This window comes from Macrobrachium rosenbergii, chromosome 12 (assembly GCF_040412425.1).
Source record: "Macrobrachium rosenbergii isolate ZJJX-2024 chromosome 12, ASM4041242v1, whole genome shotgun sequence".
NCBI lineage: Eukaryota > Metazoa > Arthropoda > Malacostraca > Decapoda > Palaemonidae > Macrobrachium > Macrobrachium rosenbergii.
The window spans coordinates 25,325,783-25,353,000 of NC_089752.1; the positions used below are offsets into that span (position 1 = coordinate 25,325,783).

The following is a 27,218-nucleotide window of genomic DNA, read 5'->3' on the forward strand; positions in this document are numbered from 1 at the left end:
ATGGTTGTTTTGCGAAGGCTGGACGATGATCTTCCGCAATCATTGGGATGAGAGCTTTTAGATATTGTGTGTTTATTTGGGTTTTAGTGAGGTGGTCGTTTTGTTCCTTGGTAGCGCCCGGAACAAGGGTATTGAGGCCTAGTCACATAGAGTTATACACTGGTTGACAGCCCTAGAGATTTCAGCCCCCTGGGTGGATCGCTGGATCTCTTAAGGAATGCAGACATAATGAGGCAGAAAACATTGAAGTCAGCTTCCTTAACAGGTAGGAACCTTAGAGTTGTTTTGCAAAAGTTTTAGTATATTATAATTCCAACGATGTTAGCTGTCTCTGACCCTCCACCAAAGGTGTCAATCAGCTATATATAACTACCAGGTAAGTTAGATGTTTAAAAATTATATTTTTCATAATAAAATAAATTTTTTGAACATACATACCTGGTAGTTATATATAATTAAATTCCCACCCTCCTCCCCTCTAGAGACTAGAGGCATGGAAGATCTGAGGAATAGTTGGAATGGTTCCAGGTACCTGGGTAGAGGGCGCACAGGTGGTTCACCAGACTACCGATCGGCGATTGCCGCGAGTTTTTTTAAATTCTGCCGTGACGTCAGGGACTTAAGCTATATATATAACTACCAGGTAAGTATGTTGAAAAATTTATTTTATTATGAAAATATCATTTTACAGCAGATACAAATCTTCCTGTTCTTCTTGGCACATTGTGGAATTTTATTGCCATTGTGGCAAAAGCCCAGATGTCTGGCCACTAGGAAATCATTTTCTCCTCTTGGTCAGAGGCTTTCAACTCCTTCCTATACTCAAACAACGGTCAGGAAGTGAGCCCAGGTGAGCCGGATCTACAATCAGTCATTACTTACTTTTCCTCCCACCAATAAGTAAGTATCCCAACGTAAAGGACAAAGGTTTGTATTTGTAAGGGAACAAATCACAAACTTTTAATCAATTTGTATTTTTCCTAACATACAAACCTGAGGCCTTTATATTAATGGCCCACGTCAGCTACCCCTCATTCAGTTTTCCTTGGCTGGAAGATCACTGGCTGCATCACGAGATTCTTGGGGACAAGCAAGATGAAACTCCTCCCACTCGTTGGCCCCATCGGATGATGCTTTGTATTACTCCGCCGTACCTTGATCATATTACACAGAATTTTTTCATAACCAGTTATTCCAGCTGCGCAGGAGAATTTTCCCAATGTAAAGCCCTCAGGTTTGTATGTTAGGGAGAATACAAATTGATTAAAAATTTTTTATTTTTACCCTCAAATCTTTGGTACAAGCCATCCTTCAGTCATCTTCTTAATGGCAGTTTTGTCATGGTTTTCCCCTCAAGAGGTTTTCATATGATCAATGGCCAATTCAATGAGACTTCTGGGTTGCATCTACTTATGGTTCAAATTATCAAGATTATTCACAGTCCTCTTCTGGCAAGGTGGAAGACTTTCTTCATGGATCAGTTTGGAAAATGAGCTGCTTCACTATCTAAGCTTTCAAGAGAGACACTACTTGGGTGTTCCTTCCCATAAATCACCATGTATGGTAACAGATACCCTTTCTGCTATGACCTCAGTCAGGTCACCGATCACAGCCAAGTCTCTATTTTTAGTTGGTGCTTCAAGGCACCAGAACTCTCTTACTCTTCGGGGAGTTATGCAGAAATTTGTTTTTCTCAAACTAGTTTGGTTCATTAGATATAGCAGGTTATTTATGCCTGGATGAACTTTTTTCTAGTCATTAATGTTGCAACTTGGCTTATTGCAAAATGTAAAGTTTCCAGCCTGTCACTTTTATTTTTCACTTATAATCATCATGTCTTCTAACGGTTCGAGTCCAGCCCTTGAATCCTTGTTCCATTTGGAGCTATGGATTCTTTACTCCTCATTTTCCTAGGAGCTTCATTGATCTCTTAACCTTACAGGCTTGGATAAAATATATTTAAAACACCTAGACTGGACATACTTTAATGCTGGCCAGTTAAAAGAAAAAAAAACACATCAATGAAAGAGTGAAGATATGCAAATGCGCATGGTAAAAGAAAAACAATTTTGAAAAATTTTCTAAACCTTCCATGGGAAGTTGAAAGTGAATATTTCCAACTCTGTGTGGGGCCTCTTTTCCAAGATACTGGTAAAAATATGCTAATTTTACCAAGTTATAGATGCTTTTTCTAATAATTTTTTTTATTTTGTAAAATTACAATTACAGCTTATACAATATCATAACAGATAAGAACTAAAATGAAAACAGTAATACCACGAACTTATGTGAGGTTAGGTTCCAGAACCCCTCATGTAAGGCGAGAATTCATGTAAGTTTGGTATGGTCACTAAAAATGCTAATACTGTACATACAGTAAATGCTTATTTCTAGAGTTTAAACCCTAAATATGACAAAATCATGCCCCCAAAGCACTGTAATTTCATTTAAAAGTTAGCTTAATACCATACTGTAATTCATATTTCATCACAGTACCGAGAGAGAGAAGGAGAGTGAGAGAGAGAGAGATGGGGGTTTCACCTCTTGAAATTATTCATGAATTATTACGGAGACAGAGAGAATAGTGAGAAGGTGGTGGGGTTTGTTGTTACTAAATATCGAGAGTGAATTATTCATGATTTATGACAGAAAAAGAGAGATTAACTGTGGAGAGAGAGAAAATTATTCTTATGCTAGATATCAAAAGATGGAAATTTGTGATTTGTGATGGAGAGAGAGATTTTTCAGTATCCTTTGTAGTGATATTTTATTTAATCATCAAGTGGGCAACATATTTGACCATCGAGTGGACAACATTTTCTACCCTTCACGGTCAATATATCATTATGTCCAGGTAATTGACAGTTTGACCACCTCCCTTGCAAAAGCTTAACAGAAGACTGAGAATTGATATGTATTCTTTTTAAAATTTTACAAACATTACTATAACAAATGCATGAATATTGTAATTATAGCATGAAAAGCAATATGAAAAAATTAATAACAAAAATAACGTCACATTTATCTATAAAACTACATTATACAAAACAAATAAACATATTTTCTGGATCGACTCCACTTATTCAGCGGGTGAAATAATCCATTCAACACTTATTTCTAAACACCGTAATTCAGACAACCCCTCTTACAAGGTCTGTTTCTGTGCCCAGTTTTCTCCACACTACACATCTTTTTGTAGACAGGACCTAACTTTTGTCAGATCCCTCTTTTAAAAAAAAGGGGGTACATCGTGTCACTATTAGGCAGACGGTATTTTCTTCAATACAAGCCTGTTCAGGTTCAATCTAAAGCTCATGATCTTTAGGCGGTGACCACAATAACAACTTATTTTCATTACATGAATTTAGAGGACCTACTAATGTTCAAGGTAGAATTCTCCTAGTTTCCAACGTCTCTGCCTTAAGTCTTTATTAGCATAAGAATGATGTTTATTTCTCTATTATTATTTCACCGGCTGACACTGGACCCGATCCAGAAAAAGGATTTTGACAAAGAGAAAATCTATTTCTGAGAGGGCCGTGTCACCCTGTGACCCACCCCTGTTTTTTGTATTCTCTCCCTCCCATGATAAACATCATTCTAGTGGTAGTGTAAAATGCTAACATGGAATGTGAAAATAGTGTTTATTGTACAGTCCAGTGAGTAGTGCATGGGCTTGTATCGTACCTCTGAGAGGGACTTTTGACATTGGGAATCTTTATAGAGGCAGGGTCCCGTGATTGTGACAATCTGTTTACCATATGGTGACTCCATTTCTTGGAGCTCGCTCAGTATGTAAATAACCCCAGATTAACATTTAGGCTTTTCTCTGCCCCTATCTATCTATGACAGTTAAAGAAATAAGTGCTGGGAATGGATTATTTCACCGGGTGACACGGGCCCTCCCAATGAAATTGATTTTTGCTTTGTCAAAATCATTTTATACAGGTTAATATTTGATAAAATCTCTCTCTCATCTCATTAGACAAATATATTTAGAGAGAAAAAAAATACAACTTATAAGTTAAAGCAAATGTTAAAGTACTGAGAGAGAGAGAGAGAGAGAAGAGAGATGCTTAACTGAGAGAGAGAGAACCAGAGAGGGGGTGTCCACTGTATTACATATGTCACAGTTGTTTTGTGATTTTAGTATCATACAGTATCTATGTACAAAAATAAAAATAATTTTTCATACCAATTTTACACGTAAAAGCATGAAAACATAAACTGTATAAAAAATTAAACATAACCACTTCTTCAGGGTTTCTCGAGGATTTTGCAAATGTCGCATGTCACATTAAACTAATCGTTTACATATTAACAGTATTTAGGTTCAATAAAGGTTCATCGTGTCTGTGAATTTGTAACAACTTGAAGCTTTAAGATATTGTTTATTACTGTAACAAATTCTGAGTATGTATATTTATGGTATAATATTTATGAGATATACTGAGATGGATAGATGTACAGTAGAATATTTTAGTGAGTTATACATGTTTTTTCCAATATTTCTTGTTGCTTTAGTTTGCAAAATTACAATTATAGCAGACGTACTATATTAAAACATAAGAACTAAAACAAACAGCAATCCCTGGGTATATTTATGAGCAAATACAGAAAAGATTTCCTGGGATGGGGAGGTGCATTACATTTCCCCCCCCCCCCCCCCACAAAATCTCAAGTCACATTGATCTCTCTGTCTTGTACTGGGATACTGTATTAGTGTTGCCGTAAGAGTTGCCATAAGTTAAATGGCCCACTGAAGTGGTTTGAACATTATTCCTGCAAAATTTGTTCAAACTTTTATGCCCAGTAGTTTTATTGATTCTTACCAGGGCATTTATGGTCGAACTCTAGAGCTATCAATATGCCTCACATGATCTTGCCCATCCAGTAAGGGTTAAAATTCTTTTCTGCATGTTTTAATGTCAGCGGCTGAGTGTTATCCCACCCAAATTGTTTCTCATTGCGAATAGTATTAGTGTAAAAATAAGTCCTAGGTACAGTACTTCTACTGTGATTTGTAAACTAAGATGCTTTGTTTTATAGCTAATAGTTGACTTTTAACAAAACGGCATTGTTATCCGATATGATTATTAGCAAACCAAGTTTGGGAAATTGTTAAGAAATGAGGTGTACCCATTAAACATATAAATTATTTTTTTATTTCTCTAGAAAAAATAAATAATTTTTTTATTTCTCTAGACAAAATATTCTTCAATTATTAGTATTGTGATGTATTACTAATGACTTTCAGATGGCGTTGAAACCACACGTTCGATACGCACTTCAAGGTGGAGAAAGTATTCGGTTTGGTGATGTTCTTGCCAAATACATAATCAAACCTAAGGTAAGTTAATTTTGTTTATTACTGCTTTTGTGTATGTGTATGGCAGTGTTTTACAATATTTTAACAAAGCTGTTTGTTATTTGTGGTTATCCATGATACAGTAGTTGGTTATACAGTGGACCCCCGCCTATTCGCAGTTCTTGATTCCGGCTTAGTGATTTATGGATTTTCCTGTTAAGCATATATACACATTATTCACGTCAAATTCAATGGGTTGACAGTATTTTTCATAATTGAAATAGTCACAAATTACTGTAATTATCATATAAATTTTGTGACTAAATGGACTTTTGTGATAAACCTATTAAAATATTCAAGTCTTGTATAAGCATTTTTAGAGGTTTTTGTGTTATGAAGATCTGTCCAATAGGGTGTGTTATAAGCATTTTTAGAGGGGTTTTAAGTATTTGCAGATTTTAGTTATTTGCAGGAGCTAGTGATACACATCCCCCGCAAATACCAGGGGTTGACTGTGTGTTGGACTAGCTTGGTGTTACAAGTAATCATAAGTTTATGATATTGTGTAGGCCTGTAAGTAGTATATATTGATTTCTCATGAGGTCAAATAATAAAATACCCTTCAAGGAAGAATAATGTAAATTTTAAAGTGTGATTCTTAAGTTTTTCATTTTATTAAAGCATTTTAATAAAACTCGGAATATGTAGCATCATCTTTCAATATTAGAATATTTTTCATATAGCAAACCCCCTGAGAAAGTGAATAGTTAAATTACTGTATTACAATGAGGTGATCAACTGTTTTATTTATTTTAAGACAGTATTTGGACTGAATTTACTGAATGTACCAGGAAGTAACAGGAAGATGGGAATTACACTGGAGCAAGAAACAAGATTGGAGACACCTTTAAAATATTGAAAAACACAAGGATGTGTTGATCATTTTATCTAATTTGTTCTTTAACTGGGAAATGAATAGTCACAATTTTGACAGTTCATCTGCTTATTCTAATGACTGTACTCCAGTAGAAAGGGCAATCCCAGAAGGCATTAAAATAACAGCTTTTTCAAATTTCCATATTTGGGAAATGTGAAATAATTACAAAAAGAGTAATGTATCTGTGATTGTGTTGTCTTAATTTTTAGCCCAAAAGTCATGATGCACCTTTAACAGGACAAAAAAAAGAGTCCCAGTATCTACCACCTTCTAATAGACTAAAAAAAAAATCTAAAAATGCATGACAAAAAGCTAATATTTGCCTCTGGCACAATATACAAAGTGTATGATTTAGTTGTATGGTTAACCAAGTCATAAGCAGGACTAAATTCACTTTGAACATGTCTCAACTCCTAATCATCGTCAGGTATTTTTGTGTGTAATAATCTGCATGATTTCCGAGAGTATTGCAAAGACCACTGTTTGTTCATGACACTTACCTGCAGATATATATATAGCTGTATTTCTCAATCCGACAGAATTTCAAAACTTACGACACACGAAGTGGAGATCAGGTGGTTAGTACCCATTCCCCGCCGCTGGGAGGCGGGAATCGGGAACCATTCTATTTTCTGTTCAGATTTTCTGTCGCGTACTGTTAACACTTGTTTTCAGTACCTCCGCCTCTGGATTTTTAACTTGTTATTGTCACTTAAGTATTTGTCTTGACTTTTGGTTTTGATTCTTGACTGTGGATTGGCACACGCTTTTTCTGGATTGTTTTGGATTTTGCTTTGACTTTTCTTTAAATATGTCTGGTTCTAGTTCTTCTAGTTTCGTGTATGTTGCATGAAGATTGGGAGGTGAGAGCTACCAAAAGCTCTCGTAGACCCTCGTCACTGTATGCTTGAAGTGTAGGGGTATGTTTGTCTTATAGATGATCGATGTAAGGAGTGTGAACCTTTATCGGATGCGAGCTGGAAGTCTTATGATTTATGTGAGAAAGCTGGAGCGTGATAGGCTTCAGGAGGTCTTCCTCCAGGGTGGTGCAAGAGTCAGGTTATTTCCTCACCTGATAATCCTAATGTAGTTGATGTTGCACCTGTCCCTGTGGTTTGCCCCTAACCCTGATGTTGTGTCTGCGGAGGGTTTGGCCTGGCGGAGATCATGAGTTCCATCCGTGCTCAAACAAAGTGACATCTCGCCTTCAAAGTGCTGTGAAGTGCAGCAGATAGTGTCCCCCTAGTGCTTGTGGAGGGGGCGCCAGATCGGCCCCATAACGCTTCAGGTCTGGACCTGTCGGACTCCCAGGACTCAGGGAGAGTGCATGTCGGCCGCGAAGAAGGTTACGGCTTCCCACCGATCTGGCGCCCTTCGCAGGTCCTGATGACGCCCCAGGCTGCCAAGGATCGCGTGCACGGGCATTCTCAGAACTGCTGCCCTCCTCAGCGCCCTCCCCGCCGGGAATGGAATTGAAGGGACTCTCGCCTTCTCAAGAGGAGCTGTGTTCAAGAAGGGACGCTTCGTCGTGAGTCTTCTTTCGTCGGCTGGTTATTTGACGCTTTTCCACCGCAGAAGAGGACTAGGATTTCGTCTGATGAGGATGTTTCTGAGCGCCTCCAGAAAGAAGAACCTTTCTTGCTCCTGTGAGGAAGAGCGAACGTCCTAAGCCCATCGTCTTCCCATAGGGGATTGTCTCTCCTCCTGAGGTAGAATCTTCTCCATCTAGAAGATTTTGTTGGCACATGCAGCGGCAGTTGTCTTCTCTTATTGGCCCAGAAGGACTCTGCCCTGTCGTCACCGGAAGGACCTGACTTTGCCTGTCAAGAGATCAAAACCTCCTTCTCCTTCTCCGCTCGTCGTCGTCTCCTTCGCCTGTGCTAGAAGTCCTGTTGCTCAGCCCTGTTACTGGTCTCTCTGGTTCCTTTCGATACGCTTTCACGCTCGTCAGGCATGACGCCTCGCGATGACGCACTTCTTTTCCGCGATGACGCCTCGCGCCGCTGCCGCGACGCTCTTCAGGGCGCTTCTGTGCTAAGGGACGCCTCGACAGGACACTCTTGCTCGGTTTGCTGCTCGCCATGACGCCAGTGTGGACGCTCTTCAGGGACGCTCCTCAGGGCACGACGCCTTTCTTAAGGTTAGGCTCTTCCTCGGCGCCTTCACCAGGACTTCGCATTCTCTTTCGGCTGGGAAAAGATCTCTTCTTCGCGGATGCTTCCGGACTTCTTCCAAGCAGAAGTCCCCTGCAGTGTTGGTGACTTCGTTTCCGTTCTTCTCCGGCTGTATGGCGGGAAGAAGGAGCTTTCTGGCGCTCGGATCCTGCAGTTGAGGATCAGTCCTCTTCTTTCTTCAGCTTCTTCAGACTACCAAGTTTTAACTAGCTTGCTGGAAAGACTTGTTTGGAGACAAGTTTAAACCTCTGCTCCTCTCCCCCCCTTCTCAGCTAACTTCTTCCAAAGTCACAAAGTCTTCTGGTTTTGAAAGATGACTACGCTTCGTTGGCTACCAAGAGGGCCTTTAGCAAGGTTCAAGTGTGGATGGACTCAGGAAGTCCCATGGCAAGACCTCTTCGCTGTGCCTCCGTCTAAGATTTCCGGAAAAGCAGGAATTTGGTATGAGACAGGAGATCTCAGCCCTGAGAGTTCCTTCCCTCCTAAGGGGATTTTGTTGTCTTGTGGACGGCTTCCAGAAGGTCACATCTGTCTACTGCTAAGGTTTCCTGGTCTTTATCTGAGACAGATCATCATCTGAAAGGTCTCTTCAGGTCCATGGGTTTTTAATTTTTGGACTGGTGCCTGGGAGTTTGATCTTGCAGGCTCGTGACTCCTGACTCCATTAGCCTGGGAGATTTCTGGCGTCCTATCCTGTATGGACAAGGCAGTCAGGATGGATCACGGTTGAACTGGCGTCTCCCCTTTGATGCGGGCTTTTAAAGAAGAGAGCCTTGTTACTGCAACTTCACGCTAAGTCTGTCTCTCCTACCCAGAAGGCAGAATTGTTGTTAAGCCCCGCTGTCCAACCATCTGTTCCCCCCTAGTCTTTGATATGGCATCTCCATTGCTTAAGAGAAGGCTACTCTCTGTTGGCTCAGTCTTGAGATCGCCCCAGCTCCTTCTTCTTCTTCCTTCAGTTTTGTCACTCCAGGAAGAAGAAGCCCTTTCGTGGAAGACCCTTCCTCTAGATCATCTCCTGAGGCAGAGGTCCTCTCAAGAGGTAGAGCCCCTCTGAGACTAGGCAAGAAATGACTCAGAGACCTCAGACACCTGTAGGAGCCAGGCTTCTTTCTTTGCAAAGCCTGAGAGAGAAGGGACGGACAGCTGGTCCCCTCCGTTCTAGAGAAAGGGATTTACAAGATCCCATTCTCATGTTTCACCCCATTGAGTACGTTCCCATAGATCTGTCGCCCTACCACGAGGAGAAACAGCAGATTCTCTTGGACCTCCTGGATCAGTTGTTAGAGAAGAGCTGTGGAACAAGTTCTGAAGTTGGATTCTCCGGGGGTTCTACAACAGGCTTTTCTTAGTCCCGAAGCAGTCGGGGTTGAGACCAGTTTAGATGTCAGCAAGTCTTGAATGGCTTTGAAGGAAAGTTCAGAAGGAAACGATTCAGTCGTGGGAGCTCCTAAGACCAGGGACTGGATGGTTTCTCTGGACTTACAGGATGCCTGCTTTCACGTTTCCCATTCCATCCCTCAATCAAAATACCTGAGATTTGTGCTGGGACGGGTGCTTCCAGTTCAGAGCTCTGCTTCGGTTCAGCACGCTCCTATGGTTTTCACGGTGATGATGAGGAATGTTGCGAGATGGCTTCGCCTGGGAGGTGTAAGAATCTCCTTCTATTTGGACGATTGGCTCATTCGAGCCTCATCTAATGACAAGGTGTCTGGAGGACCTGACACGGCTCTACCTTTGAGCCCAGAAGTCCTGGGACTTCTGGTGAATTTCGAAAGTCCCATCTGGACCCGACTCAGCCATATCGTCTATCTGGGATTCAGATGGATTCAGTGGCTTCGAGCTTTTCCATCCTGAGAAAGACAACTGCTTTGTTTAGGAAAAGTTTCAGCCTTTCTGAGGAAAGAAACATGCTCGTGAGGGAATGGATGAGTTTGCTGGGGACCATTTCCTCACTGGAGAAGTTTGTTTCCCTGGGGAGATTGCATCTCCAGACCACTCCAGTTTTTCATGGCAGAGAACTGGAGGGAAAAGGAGAATCTGGAAGCTTCTCTGATATCTCCTTTTAGGTCAGGATCATCTGAAGTGGTGGTTCGACCCATTAAAGAAAGCTTGGCAGAAGGCCTTTCTCTTCAACTTCAGAGCCCCGACCTGAGTGTTGTTTTTCCGGCGCTGGCGTCCGGGAAGGATGGGGAGCAACACTGGGGAGGGAAGAAGTGTCAGGCACCTGGAGAGGGGAACAGGTGTCCTGGCACATAAATCTCAAAGAATTGGGGCTATCTTTTGGCCCTTCTTTCTTGAGGAGCAAGTTGCAGGCAGAAGATGTCCAGATCAACTCGGACAACACCACAACTCTTTCATACCTCAAGAAACAGGGGAACTCGATCTGCGTTCCCTGTTCATCCTAGCAAAGGATCCTGCTTCTGGACTCAGGCTGCGAAGGGTCACTATTCTCACGGTAGGTTCATTGCGGGAGAGAGAACGCCCGACAGACCTTCTAAGTCGGCAAATCAACTACTACCACCAATGGACTCTTCACCAAGAGGTATGTTTAGGTTGTGGAAGCTAGCAGGGACGCGTCCTTGGTGGATCTCTTTGCAACCTCCAGGACGGCAGAGACTCCCCGCTGTGCTCTCCTGTCTAGACCCAGGAGCGTTAGTGGACGCCTCCTTTGGGATTGGTCGGCCCGACGACCTTGCCTTTCCCTCCCATAAAATCCTGGGAGAAGTGATACAGAAAGTTTGCAACTGGCAGAAGGACGCAGGATGACTTTAATCGCCCCCCCTTTGGCCAAGGGAATGGTTCAGAGGCCCTGGCCTTCCTAGTGGACTTTCAAGATTCAGCTTCCACTGAGAGGACTATTTCAGACAACCCCACTTTGAAAGGTACCACAAAAACCTCTCCCGCTCTGTGTCTGACTCATTCAGACTATCAGAAGCTGGCCAGAGCAAGAGGTTTTTCTAGACTGTGGCAAGGCCATTGCCAAGCCGAAGACCTTCTTCCAGCAATTTGTCTGCCAATCAAGTGGACTGTTTTTAGGGAGATGGTGCAGAAAGAAAGGCATTCTCCACTACCACGACCTCTGTACCACAGATAGCTGACTTCCTTTTTATCTGAGGAGTAAGAATATCTGGCAGTCTCGACTATCAAGGTATAGAAGTATGCTATCATCTGTTTTTTGAGGCATAGAGGCCTGGATCTGTCTAACAACAGGATCTTCACGATCTACTGGGATCCTTGAACTGTCAAAATTCCTCAACTCAGGGCTCCTTCTTGGAATTTGGATGTTGTGTGGGTTCCTAATGTCCAGTTCCCCAGAGCCTCTGTCTTCAGCTACCCGTCAAGAATGTGATTAGAAAGCTGTCTTCTAACCGCTCTGGCGACAGCTAAGAGGGTTAGTGAACTGCAAGCCATTAGCAAACATAGGCTTTGAGGGGTCCTAATGCTGTTTGTTCTTAAATCCTTTGTTCTTAGCCAGAAATGAAAATCCTTCAAACCCTTGGCCCAAGAGCTTTTGAATCAAGGGTTTGGCTGAGATCCTATTCAAGAGTCAGAGAGAGTCCTGTGCCCTGTTAGGGCTCTCAAAGTCTACTTAGACAAGACCAAGGGAAAGTCGAGGCTCCTCAGATAGTCTATGGTGTTCCGTGAAGAGACCAGATCTTCCCATGTCAAAGAATGCTTGGCATTCTTTTCTGAGAGATGCTATTAAAGAAGCTCATTTCATCCTGCCTAGACTCTGACATTAAACTTCAAAGTCAATGCTCATGAAGTTAGAGCTATCTGTGACTTCAGTGGGCTTTTCAAAAAAACATGTCACTGAGTAACATTCTGGTGCTACCTTTTGGCGGAGTAATTCAGTGTTCGTCTAGCACTACCTGAGGGATGTGAAGACGACTTTTGAAGACTGCTCTTCGCTAGGATATACGTTTCCGCAGACACTATGTTGTTGGGAGCAGGGGATGACACTCATCCTATCCTTTAGAAAATAGGTTGTATTTTTTTAATCTTGTTGTTATTTTTTGGTTGTTGGGTGTGCATTGAGATGGACTTCCCAATTTTTAGCCTATAGTTGGTTCTATTTAACTTAGTTAGGTCGGTCAGGTGGTTGGTTTTTGCTCCTTTTCCCTCATTGTATGGTCAATATGTCTTGTCACTATTGTGGTCACGCCCCGTGACAGGTCATCTAGAACTCACCAGCTACAGGTCACACCTTTGCTGGAGACTCTAGAAAAACAGAAGCAGGCTTGGGTGACAGTAATCTCGAAGTCAGCTGTGCACAGGTAAGGAACCAAAAATATTTTTCACCTACATTTATTGTGTTTTTTCCTAAATCTATTCTGTCTACTTCCCACCTCCAATGGTGGGATTCAGACTAGCTATATATATCTGACAGGTAAGTGTCATGAACAAAATGATATTTTAATAATAAAATAAAGGTTTGTTCATACTTTCACCTGTTGAGATATATATATTCATAGTGCCCGCCCGCCTCCCCTGAGACAGTGGCACTAGAAAATCTGAATAGAAAATGGGAATGGTTCGATTCCGCCTCCCAGCGGCGGGATGATACCAACCACCTGGCCACACTGCGTGTGCAGTTTTGAAATTCTGCCGGTTGAAATACAGCTATATATATCTGCCAGGTAGTATAGACAAACCTTATTTATTATTAAAATATCCTCATTTTCTGTAGGCATACTAACTGTCGAGATTCAAGGTACTTCGGTAAGGGTCTAAAGAGAAGCATTCCAGCAGTCTTAGATAGCTATATATTTTTTTATTATTGATACCTTCAAAGACATTGACAACAGATCTCAGATAAAAGTAAACATGACTAGACAAACCCATAGTCAGTTATATATGACATAGCTTTCTAGAAATGATACATGAGGCATTTTTGTATAAAATACAGGTTGATCATCACTAATCCGTCATCATTGGAAAAAGTAGGGAGCCAGATTATTGATTTGGCTAAATCACAGAATTGTTGGGTTATGCTACATTTAATTGCTACTTAAGCAGTATTGAAATAGATGAAATAAAGTGCACATATCCCACATATTATGTGAGTTCCATTTTTACTAACACAGATACTCATTTAATGACAGTTTGATGACCACCCAGACTTACGACTTGCTACAGTACCAGTTGGTATTCTAGTCGAATGAGGGCTGTACATGTAAAATACAAGTTCCTCTCTCTCTCTCTCTCTCTCTCTCTCTCTCTCTCTCTCTCTCTCTCTCTCTCTCTCTCTCTCTCTCTCTCTCTCTCTCTCTCTCTCTCTCTCTCTCTCTGACATGACAACCCAAATTAAATCCCAAAGAGGCACTCTTTTGAAAAGAGGGAATTGCAGATTCGGTGAAAGATGTCACTACAAACATCCCAAGATATATCACAACTATGAGATTTATGGCAAATGTGCATATCTAGACAGCTATGAGGTTGAATGCAGCGATCTACATCCAAAAATATGCAAAACCTTGAGAGAAGGGAATGGGTGTAGGTTCAACAAAAGATGTAGATATATGTATCCTGTAGCCATGAAGAACGAAAATCAAAATCAAGTACATAACAGAAATCAAAGAAAAAATGAAGCAGATAAAGAAAGGAATAAAGAATATGAGACGAAGGAAGAAGCAAGCCAACACCACGTTATGAAATGTCAGCATCACGATATGATGGTGATGGATAGAGGACAAAGAACAAACAATGCATTTATGATGGAAGGGGATGATGCAGGTACGGCGAAAAATGCAGATATGTGCACAAAATGAATAAATATGAAGAGGGAAGATCAAATATTTTGGAAAAGCTGGATTTTTTAATGTCCGAATTTCTGGAAATGAAGAAAAGAACAATATATCAGGACAGAAGAGGCATGGGAAAATCCTTATTATTATCCATATTAGATAATGGGGATAACAAGCAAACCATCATAGTGATGAATATAAGTAAAACATGGCATTCCCAAGAGACTGGTAATGACGATCAGATAAAGGGATTCCAAATTTATAGATCAGATAGGAAAAGTAGGAATCAAGGGGGAACCGCGATATATGGGAGAGATGTTAATCAAGGAAAAATCTGTGAGAAATATAGTAACACAGAATGTGAAATAATTGCGGTAGAATTTGAATCTGAAAAATTTGTGAACATCGTAATGTACAGACCCCCTAATACTAAAGAGTTTGACATAATAATAGACAAATTAGATAATATATGTAGAAATCACAAAGACTGGACTATACTATCCAGAGACTTTAACTTTCCTTTTGTAGATTGGAAAGAACAAATAGGAGATTGTGGTTGTATTTATACATATAAAAAAGAGAGTAATAGTAGCGCAGAAGATAAGAGAGAATTTGGAAAGCTATTAGATATGCTACTAGAATATAACATTTAGCAAATAAATCTCCTCCCAACAAGAAAGGAGAGTACTCTAGACCTAGTATTTGTGAATGAGGTGAACTATGTTAAAGAAATAATAGTGTACAATACGAGTATTTCAGACCATAATGTCATAGAATTAACAGTCCGTCCCAAAGCAAGTAAAAACAGAGATAAGCAAAAGGTGAAAAAGTGGGAAGGATATGGAAAATACAATTTCTATAGTAAGAATATAAAATGATCAGAAATAAATGAAGAATTAAACAAAGAGCGGGAAAACATATTCGTAAGTGATAATATACAGGTAAATACGGATATATTATATAAAATATTAGAGAAAATAGTGGGTAAATACATTCCAAAGAAGAAAAGTAAACACCAGTCGTGCATACCAAGAGACAGAAGGATCTTGCTCCAGAAAATCAGAAAGTGGAAAAAAGGTCTTGCAAGAGAAAAGAATGATGGAAAGTGATGGAAATAAAAAGTAAGATAGAAAATGCAGGACAAAAGATTATACAATCAAAAGAAAATGAAAAATGGGGCTTAGAAGAAAAGACCCTACAAAATATTAAACAAAACCCCAAAATATTCTACTCATATGCGAAAAAGATGAGTAAAAGAAGAGTAGAAATATGCCCTCTAAGAAATGAAGGGCAATTAACGAATGAATAAAGGAAATATGCAACATATTAGCAGAAAGGTATGTGCATAGTTTCCTTAATGTGATGGATACATGTACATCTACACAATACACACACACTGAAAAATGTATGTATGTAACATTTTATTATATAAAAATACAGTACTGTACTGCATTAAATGTCTGTAAAAATAGTGTACCACAGAGAAAGCAAGAGGGGCACTGTCAGTGCATAGGGCAGATCTTATAGACTAGTCATATATGGCAACAGTACATAAATCCACAATCTTTTGTGTAACCGTAATAAAACGTACTTAAAATCTTATTCTAGTACACAGACTTTTGAATCAATTTGTATATTTAGCCTACATTTTTTTTCCAGTTTGTTTGCAATTATAATCACTCATAAATTCATTGTCACTATCTGAGTTATCCATCAGAGGTGGAAGGGAGGGGGGTAGCAGGAAAGCAGATTCCTCACTTATCAAGCAATTCGTTTACTGACCAAGTTGTAAGATCGGAACTCATTTATTAAGCGAGGAGTATTCTGTAGTGCTGCAGTTATGAAACAGCTAGTCATTCTCTTGTCAGCTCCGACCCACCTCCTGCCAACCCCAGTTCTTATTAAAAAATACTGTATCTACGTATGCATTACCTGTTATACAGAAGAAAATACTTTTATTAATTTGTAACAAATAGCTGTTGTGTTATTGTAAGTGATTTCAGTTCATTTTAACAACCAACAACTAAGATTTATTTTATATTTCCATTGTATTGCATCAGCTAATCTCACTATTTACCAATCCGTATCGAGAATATATAAATATATGTATGCATGCACTCTCTCTCTCTCTCTCTCTCTCTCTCTCTCTCTCTCTCTCTCATTTATACTGTAAACAGGTTTTTGTAAATTAGCTAGAAGTCAGAAGAAAATTATTTTAAAAGTTACAAGTATTATTTCTCATTGATTTTGTGTGCATTTTAAGAACCAACTAAGAGTTCTGTCTGTTTTCGTATTTCAATTGATTTCAGTCAGCTGAGTGCACTGTTGACTGCTGTCAGTATATTGAGAATAGACACACCTTACTGAATTTTTTCCATCTTTCATTGTTTTTCTTTTACACGTGTTCCTTGAATAACTGTTAGCAAAGAAACTTAGTAAATTTACAATTTGTTTCTTTATTTTATAAACAGTCACAGACCCAGTGCTGTATATTTCACTCTTGCGTATTACAGACAATGTTTTCAAGTATTTTCTGGAGCCCAACCTTATCTGGTATGGATAATGTACAGTGTTTGTGCTTTACTTGAGAAACATTTCCTTTATTAATTGGAACCCTTGACTAGGGCAAAAGTGAGCAGGTTTTGATAAATGGAGAAAAACAAGCTGGAGTTGTTTGCCTTTGTTTGGAAGTTATGCCAATAGTGTTTATGCAGCAAGTAGCACCGTAAACGGTAGTGGAAAGTTGGTGCGATGACCTGGGAAAACTGAAATTAGTGCCATGTTGTGGAAGGAACCAAGTTAGTAATTGCTGTCCTTTATAAACCTTTTAGTCATATGTCAGGCAGATTAATATCCAAGCAAGTGACTTTATAATTGAACCACAATCCGGATAGCTAGTGTAATAATAGATTTATATATTGTGGCATCTTTTTTTCTCATAGATGCCAGTTGCTCTTCAAGGAATGTTTACACCTTTGACCATAGCAAGGTATGCCTTACTAATAAGCAACCTATTGCTCTTTCACTAATATGGTTTCAGAATTTGGGGTTCAACCTGACTAGCAAAGCAGGGCTTTTGAAAAATATGTGTGTGTTTAGCAGAAGCTCAAGATTTGCTGAATTTTTTCATTGAGTCATTGTGTCAGTCTTAATTAATAGTTGTTGTTTACCTTGGTCCCCTTAGGCCCCATGTGAGGATAGTGGGTCAGAAACTGGTTCTGAGTCAATGCTTCAGCTTGAAGATCCTGAAGATAGAACATCTCCAGTCCTTACCCATGAACTTCCAGGTACAGTATTAGAATTATGCTTTGTGTAGATAAATTTAGTTTAGGAAAAAAAAAAAAAAAAAACTTACAACAAAAAGTTCAAGAAATTATAACATCAACAAACACTTGAAATCACATGAAGTATAATGCACAACAGAAGGAGGAAAACAGTCAAGGGAATCATGAGTACAGTACATGTACGTGCAGACCAGGTGGTGGGTAAAGTTGAGTGTGTGTGTGTTTTTTTTTTTTTTTTTTCCTCAACCTTGCCACCATGTACCCATACCATACATTATCAGCTTTGTCCAAAAAGAAACAAGTTCAAGAGTAATAAAGAAAAAATTGGGAAATGATGGACTACAAGTATACACTCATACCTTGGTTAATGAACAATTTGGATGAGGACATATTTTCAGAGGGAAAATCACTGCTTACAGACTTATGCCTGTTTTAAGGACAAAGATGACTGGCTAAAACTTGTATGGGATTAATCCTGTCAAAGTGCATGATTCCCAACTTAAACCAAGGGAAAAGTTCAGCAATATTCGCGGTTCCTATCTGAGACAGGGAAGGATTCAGTTTACTTGTGGGTCTCACCCAGTGTACATCTCTGCTAAACTGTCTCAGTGCCTGTGTTTTTTGTTATCATAATGTAAAGTAATTGTAATGTATATAAGCTAGAGATGCCAGCAAGGCTGAGGCTGTTGTGGAGGGTAGTTTGTCTTTGGGCAAGTCCATGGGCTTGAAGAACAGTGATGGTTAGAAGAGGAGCACAAAGTATTGCTTACCACAGAAAATTGCAGGATCTGTAAAGGGAGCAGCAAAAGAAAACAGGAATAATTGTCTTCAGAGGAGGAGGAGGAGGAAGAAAGGGAAAGTGTTCCTAGTTAACCCCTAAACGCTGAGCCTCTATTTACGAAAGTGTCTGCCGTATGCCGGCGGCGTTCGGGAGTTAGCGCCTAAGCGGAAAAAAAGGTTTTTTCAAAAAATCACAGTATGCTTAGTTTTTAAGATTAAGAGTTCATTTATGGCTCCTTTTTTTTTTACATTGCCTGAAGTTTAGTATGCAACCATCAGAAGTGAAAAAAATATCATTATCATATATAAATATTGAAATATATGACAGCGTGAAAAAAAAATTTCATATATAATTGTATACAAATCACGCTGTGAGTAAAACGGTTAAAGCTAATGAGTTATTCTTTTTTTCTTTGAATTGTACACTAAATTGCGATGATTTTGGTATATAACAAATTGTAAAATGATCAAAGCAACACAGAGAAAATAATATCACAAAATGATGCGTGAATTCGTAACGTGCTGACGTAAAAAAAAGTTTTTTCTCAAAAATTCACCATAAATCAAAATATTGTGCTAGAGACTTCCCGTTTGTTGCAAAATTCCCGTTTGTTGCAAAATTAAGGTAATTGATTGAATATTACTAGACTGTAAGTGTTTTAGCTTACAATTGCAGTTTTCAACCATTTCGGTCGAGTTAAAGTTGACTGAAGGTCGAATTTTTTCTATTTATCGTGATTTATATGAAAATATTTCAAAACTGATAAAAGCTACAACCATGAGTTATTTTCTGTTGTATTTTACATGAAATTGCGCACATTTTCACATGTAAAACTTTATGTAACGACTAATATAAAACGGTGCAAACATTACGACAAAGTGACGAAAGAATTTCTGAGATGTTCGACCAAGTTAGCGTGCGCGGACGTAAGGAAAAAGTTTTTTTCAAAAATTCACCATAAATCGAAATATTGTGCTAGAGACTTCCAATTTGTTGCAAAATGAAGGTAAATGATTGAATATTACTAGAATGTAAGAGTTTTAGATTACAATTGCGTTTTTCAACCATTTCGGTCGAGTCAGAGTTGACCGAAGGTTGAAATTTTGGCACATCGTGATTTATATGAAAATATTTCAAAAATGATAGAAGCTACAACCATGAGTTATTTTTTGTTGTATTTTACATGAAATTGCGCACATTTTCATATATAAAAGTTTATGTAATGGCTAATATAAAACGGTGCAAACATTACGACAAAGTGACGAAAGAATTTCTGAGATGTTCGGCCGAGTTACCACGCGCGGATGTAAGGAAAAAGTATTTTTCAAAAATTCACCATAAATCGAAATATTGTGCTAGAGACTTCCAATTTGTTGCAAAATGATGGTAAATGATTGAATATTACTAGAATGTAAGAGTTTTAGCTTACAATTGCATTTACGACCATTTCGGTCGAGTCAAAGTTGACCGAAGGTTGAAATTTTGGCAGTTATCGTGATTTATATGAAAATATTTCAAAACTGATAGAAGCTACAACCATGAGTATTTTTTGTTGTATTCTACATGAAATTGCACACATTTTCATATATAAAACTTTATGTAACGACTAATATAAAACAGTGCAAACGTTATGACAAAGTGACAAAAGAATTTCTGAGATGTTTGGCCGAGTTACCGTACGCGGACGTAAGGAAAAAGTTTTTTGCAAAAATTCACCATAAATCGAAATATTGTGCTAGAGACTTCCAATTTGTTGTACAATGAAGGTAAATGATTGAATATTACTAGAATGTAAGAGTTTTAGCTTACAATTGCATTTTTCGACCATTTCGGTAGAGTTAAAGTTGACCGAAGGTTGAAATTTTGGCACTTATTGTGATTTATATGAAAATATTTCCAAACTGGTAAAAGCTACAACCATGGTTTTTTTTTTTGTATTTTACATGAAAGTGCACACATTTTCATATATAAAACTTTATGTAACGACTAATATAAAACGGTGCAAAAATTACGACAAAATAACAAAAGAATTTCTGAAATTTTCGGCCGAGTTACTGCACAGAGGTAAGGAAAAAGTTTTTTTCAAAAATTCACCATAAATCGAAATATTGTGCTAGAGATTTCCAATTTGTTGCAAAATGAAGGTAAATGATTGAATATTACTAGAATTGCATTTTTCGACCATTTCGATTGAGTCAAAGTTGACCGAAGGTTGAAATTTTTTGTAGTTGACGTACGGTACGTCCGCTCGTCACCCAACAGACAATTTTAGTCGACTTACGATACATCCATTCGGCATTTAAGGGTTAATTAGTAAAAGGAATGCGCAAAAAAATGGTATGAAGTATTAATTTTATTTGAAAAATATTACCCTGACAAGGCTGTAACGGGCTGTATTATAAACCTGCTGGATGACAGTGCTTTCTCTCCATTTAAGAACATTTTGAAATGCAAGCAATAACAAACATCCATAAACAGGGTTTTAGTGAGAGAGAAACAATGAATTTTAAGAAAGAAGTAGAAAGAGACAGAAAAGAGAAACAACACCGGGAGCACAGCTGCCTGCCATTTTTATGGAAGGAGACTATCCTTCCAAATAATAACATCTCTCCTCTAAATGTTTCTCACTGCCTATCACTGAGCCATCAACTCTCCCAATTACAGGCAAAGTGAAAACAGATTTGCATTTATTTCACCTATTTACTTATTTTTTCATAACTTCTTGTTCTTGTTAATTTCAAGTTAATATATTTTTTTTTTTTTTTTTTGGAAGTCTGTAATAGATTAAACTAATTCCCATTATTTCTTATGGGAAAAATCCACTTTGTTAAAGGACAGCCTTCAAGAATGGATTAAGACCGTTAACCTAGGTATGACTGCATCAGGAAACAGGTCTTTATAGCTATATAAAATACTCCTATTCCAGGATAATTTAATATCTTGAATGGTACAAATGGTGTCGTTATGAAAGCAAAAGCAGTAATGTGCATGGTCACTCCAAATAACTCGAAAATATTTACCTTTTGTCAGCAAATAAATAAAAATGACACAGTAAAATCCTGCTGCATTATATGGAATGCACTGTATATCCATGACTGCAGTGCACCCATTTTTCACTGATGGCAAATGTACTTTTAAGATGTTCTCTTGGAATGAACTGTGTAAGATTTGTTTTGTGCTCGGTACTCATTTTGGTGTAATTTATTACAGTATGATCAAAAAGCAAAATAAACAAAATAGGAAAAGTAATACATTGAATTTGGCCAAACAAAAATATCTAGAATTTGTTTCTAAAAAATAATTGCTAAAAGTAAAGTACTCAAGATACTGTACTCTGTTTTTGCATTAAAACTAAGTTTTTCAACAAACATGTATATCAAAATAATCTTAACTGTGTGGAATGTATCCAGGTGCACCAGTTTGAAATGTTGCAAAGAAAGACCCATGTGCCTATTGAACCTGTAATGCCATGCTTTTTATTCATATGTGATACCCTCCATCTGAAGAGAGAGGAGAGGATGGCACTAGAAGTTATAAATAATGGGTGTTTTAAAATATTTTATTTTAAAAAGATAATTTGTTACTACAAAATCTTTAATCGTTTGATAGGAAGATCAAAACAAATGAGCCCAAGATAAGGAAGATTTAAGAAGTCCTGTCCCAGAAAAATGATAGCCAAATTTCCTGAAAAATAGGTTCATCTGAATGTAATGTATTTGCATAAAAGATGAACCACAAGTGAGTACACTCACTAAGCACAAGAGGCATAACTGCTAGGTTCTTCAAGATACACATCTCCAGTCTGCCAGATAAAGGTGAATCACAAAGAGGATAAAATAAATGGTCTGCATCCATACCTGTGGAAAGTGCATGGCTTGTTGTGATGATAGGTTCCAAACAGCACACATCAAGGGTTTTGTATGACATCACAAGCATAAAACTTAGCAAATGACACCAAGTGCTGGGTGTGAGAATGACTGAGAGTTCCAAATTTGACTTGAATGTCAGAGAGGAAGAGAGGGCCTGAGCCTCATGAACTTGATCCTGAGGATAGCAAGGTCTTCTCTCGATACAGCAGCATAAGTTGAGGTGAAATAACCTGTTGTAGCCAATCAGAGATAACTGTCATTAGTGTGTGGTCAGGAGCAGACAAGAAGAAGGGTGACAGGTTTCTGTTCATAGAAGATAAGACTTTAAGGGTCATTACCAGACTCAGAAGATTGTTCTCCTGAGCAGAGGGCTAGGCAGGGACAGCAAAGGAGTCAAATAGAGAATTGTCCTTGCTATAAGATTAGTTCTTGGCTACGAACAGGAGCAAATGAGAGACCAACCAAGGACCAGTGAGATACTTCACCTGAAGGAACATGGAGCTCACTGACTCACTTGGAGGAAGCCAATGCAGTCATTCCAATCTTTATGCTTTAATACGGGTTTAATATTTGTCATTTATATCATCCACCAAGAGTAGCTTGAGCAGTAATCTTCCAGAAATGCTCTTTAGTGTTAGGTTATTAGGAGTTGCAGTACGTTTCTTTCTTAAATTGACTTTTTGGACAATTTTTGTACTTGTTAGAGCACATTGCAACATCATCACAGCTCAAACATTACAGTAGCTTTGTAGCCATGAAACATTTTATGCCTTTTTCAGGTTCCAAATATTTCACTACCTTTTGTTTTCCCAGCTTTGAAAACCTCTTCTCTTTACACTTCTGATATACACTGCATTTCTGTGTAACTACAGTATAGCTGTAATTAATAGGTGGGCCAAGATAAGATTAACCTCATTATGCACTGTATATAGTTTGTCAGTTTATGCCTAATGATATGTCAGTAATGTTCCAGGTAAGACCTAACAAGTAGTGCATTTTGTGTTAAAGTAAATTTTATCATTCAGATGCTGTCATTAATATGTCTTACAATTTTAGGTTTAGATACAAGCAACCAGGTATCGAATGAGCCGGGCACCAGCAAGAATAGTCCTGAATGTACTCTTAATGAAAGTGGTAAGTCAGAGAGCCATGTTTTCATTCTTGTTCTAATTGTACTTTGTTTTTATCCATTCAATTTTTTATTTGTCCAGTTTACAATCTTAGGAGCATGCAGTACTGGACATATCTGTCAATTTTTCTTTTTGTCCGACTGCCTTCTATAGTTGAAGCACTGAAATTGTATCATTATCAAACTTTTTGTATATCGTTTATGAATGATAGGGATGCAACATTTTATGTGATAGGTCAGTGTCATTAGTACAGGGCATAGGTCAAACAAGAATATAATGTAGTCATAACTTTTGAAGTATAAAGGGCCCCATAGATGTTACGATCGCTGGATCTGGTCGTCTGAACCGGAATTAAACCTCACTGTCTACGGTGTTCTCCTCTGTCCAAAAGTGGGCGGAGTCTGTCGGCCTCTTCGACCAGCTTGCAACCTGTCGTTGCCAGGTTCGTGGCTTCCGTTTTAGTTCAGGTGGCCCAAAGCCTCCACGTCTATGGCGTAATCTCAAGATTAACTTCAGTTGCCACTAGATGCTGAAAGGGTAACATGGCAGCTATGTCGGCAGATGAGCTCTTGGAGGAGTTTATTGAATGTCGTAGGAAAGCGAAATAAGGGACGATAAATTAGTTTGAAAAAATTACAGGAGAAGGAAAGGAAAGGATTAATATATATATATATATATATATATATATATATATATATATATATATATATATATATATATATATATATATATAGCTGAGAAGTGCCATATTATGTATATATATATATATATGACAATGCATTATTTATATATATATATATATATATATATATATATATATATATATATATATATATATATATATATATATATATATATAAAGGATTTTGACAAAGGAAAAATCTATTTCTGGAGAGGCCCGTGTCACCCGGTGAAATAGTCCATTCAGCACTTATTTCTAGGTAATTCCGTTGCTAGATACCAGAGAAAGCTAAATGAAATGCTGGAGTTACTACCCCAGAGCGAGCTCCAAGAAATGGAGTCGTGTATGGAAAAGGGTGAACTACAAAAACACGGAACCTTATCCTATAGAGATTCCCAATGTCAAAAGTCCCCCACGAGAGAGGTGCTGATACAAGCCCATGCACTTCTCGCGGACTGTATACAAGGCAACACTAGCCTTTTCATGTTAGCACCCACCTCACTAGAATGAAGTTTATCAAGGGAGGAGAGAATGAAAAACAGGGGTGGGTCACCGGGTGACACGGGCCCTCTCAGAAATAGATTTTCCTTTGTCAAAATCCTTTTTCTGGATCGAGTCCCGATGTCACCCGGTGAAATAGTAACAGAGAAATAAACATCATTCTTATGCTATTAAAGACTTAAATAGAAACGTTGAAAACTAGGAGAATTCTACCCACCAACATAAGTAAGGTCCTCTAAGTTCATGTAATGAAAATAGTGTAAGTGGTCACCGTCTAAGATCATGAGCTTAGAATAGCACCTGAATAGGCTTGTATTAAGAAAGTACTTCCTGCCTAATAGCAGACCCAATGACAGTGCCCCCTTTTTTTAAAGGAGAGGACCTGACAAAATTGCGAGGTCCTGTCTAAAAAGCCTGCAAGGAGAAAACTGGACACAGAAACAGACCTTGTAAAGGGGAGTACTTTCCAAGGTGACCACACCTAAATGAGACCTTCAATTGTAGATAGAAAGTTAGGGTGAAGAATTCACAACACTACCCCCTGATGAGGGGAAAACCAAACTGATTGGTTCCGCCAGACAAACCAAACTGATTGGTTCCGCCAGACAGGGCAGACAGTACAGGAAAACTAACACTAGAAGCTAAGCTGATTAAAAATTTTAGGACTTCATTAACAAGGAAAGATAAAGAACAAAATGATTGTTGGTTTACCGAAGCTAACTCGATACATTACTCAAAGACCAGGAAACCGAATGTGGACGGAGTACTGTTCTTAGACGAACACAGCCCTTAGGGATGAAAGTTAAAGGGCCTGTGAGTCTGGTTTTCCAACAAAACACTTTCCTCGAGGCCAATGCGGCCGCATCAGTACTGTAACCGAAAACTATGTGAAGAGTGCTAGTTACTTAACTGCAGAACCATACTGCAGTAGAGTAGGATCCCTTAACTGATTTCAGGAAAACAGTAATAACAGGACCAATATCAGTTTCCTCCTAAACTGTAAGATTCACAAAGACCACAAAGCCAGGATATCAGAGTTTGAGGGGGCTGACGCAGGCTGAGTTTATACCAGACGGGACAGCTTGATAGTTTGTGGCTGAATTGGGTTGCAAACAGACATACTTCCAGGCCCAGGAAAAGGTCACAAGACTACCTGAATGACGCTCCGCCTAAGGACTATTCCGACACCAGGGAGGCCCTGGATAGGAAAAAAAAAAAGCAGTGACCTTTTGGACCCCTACGAAGGGTGGTAGACAGAGCACCTGCGTCTGTTGGTTATGGAGAAGAATGAACCATAACCTGAACAACAATTCGAGTCCAAAACCACTTGTTTACGCAGCGCACTATTGCTGTTTTGTTCAGAACCAGCCTAAAAGGAAACTTCTTGGGGAAAGAGTTTCCAAGGAGAAGACTGTCACCGCCCTCCAAAGCGTTGATATGGAACTGCCGGGCGTGACCGACTAAGTACCATGTGTACTTCATTGGGCCAAAAATATCCCACCTCACCCGCCCAGAGAGGTGACGGTGTGGAATACTGAGGCCGGAGGGGAAAGCTGGAGAGGAACTGACTTCAGTAAGCACTTGACAGTTGTGCAAGGCCGAGGCCACTATTCAAGCAGGAGGAATCAAGGAGACACGTCCCTGACTCCACCATGCCTTGGTCATAAACTCCAGCTTTGACTTCAGAAGGAGAACGTCACTGAAGCAAACTGGAGAAAACCAGGACCTTTTCTTGGGCACGGGAGAGGTATGCTTGAGATGATGAAATGATAAGATGCCCTTGCTATCTCTTTCCCACTTCCACTGGATTCATAACCACGGAAGGCTACCCTCCTGAATCAGGTGGGATTCCTTCCTAGTTATAGAAGCCCAAAGACTCTAAAACCGATTATAATGACCGGCGCCCTCAGGCAATTCCCACGCTGGGTGCCCAAATGAGCCAGGCAACTAGATATGCAGGTAGCATAGCGTTCTAATACGGAGCTGTTGAACTACGGTGCTGTTCAAACTGGCAAAGACTCTGGAGCCGCATTGAGGAGGGCATGAACCTGAAGGGGTGCGCTGCTCCCCGAGTCTGAATCCCAAGAAGGGATAGGGACCTTTCTGCAGCAAGATGTGAAAGGAAGTCGGAAGGTCTATAGAGGTGGTTACGGCTCCACGGCGCAGTGGATCCGAACCCACAAGACTGTAAGCAACTGAGACTTGCCGCATGAATAAGGAAAACAAGCGGGACACGCCGGAAAAATTTTCCAGTGAAGGGAACTTCCTTGGCAGACTGAAAAAGCCTGACAGGCCATTGCAAAGACCCCAGAACTCTTGCCGAGAACTGATTGAACCTGATTGGGGGAACAACAGTCAAGCTCCACCCCGGCCTGATAACTATACTCTGGGCCCAGGAACTGAAGTTCCAGTGGCCCCGAAAAATGGTACAGCCTCCCACCCATATGAGAAATACTACAGGGAGGAGGCTTGATTGCCACCGTGGCGAATGCCTTCCCAATTTCTCGGAGAGGTAGGATGCATCCCTGTTCCTATGATAACCCCCGGGGTCAGAGCCTCTGGCCAAATGTCTAGTGAAAAATTCTTTCCTTAGGTTTTTCGTATGAAGCAAAAGAAAACTCCGGCGGGCACGTGGGGGGAGGCAGAGACACGGGGCGTTACAAGGGGCTGATGTGTTGGCTGAACCCGCACACATCGAGGTGGAGGCTGGGAGTGAGAGCTGACGGCTGTCTAGGGGCAGAGACCTGAAGAGCCTGCACCACCGCCTGAGCAGGGGGCTCTTGAACTACATGAACTTCTTGC

The 27,218-nt window shown here is 39.4% G+C and overlaps 1 protein-coding gene across 2 annotated transcripts in view; it reads left to right on the forward strand.

Moving 5' to 3' along the window:
- LOC136844447 (mediator of DNA damage checkpoint protein 1-like) overlaps positions 1-27,218 on the forward strand; it is a 214,415-nt gene that overhangs the window by 84,523 nt on the left and 102,674 nt on the right. For both annotated transcript variants that reach the window (XM_067113693.1, XM_067113694.1), the window contains exons 5-7: positions 5,258-5,350; positions 17,354-17,456; positions 23,160-23,237. In XM_067113693.1, coding sequence (XP_066969794.1) covers positions 5,258-5,350; positions 17,354-17,456; positions 23,160-23,237 — 274 coding nt within the window. The remainder of the gene's footprint in view (positions 1-5,257; positions 5,351-17,353; positions 17,457-23,159; positions 23,238-27,218) is intronic.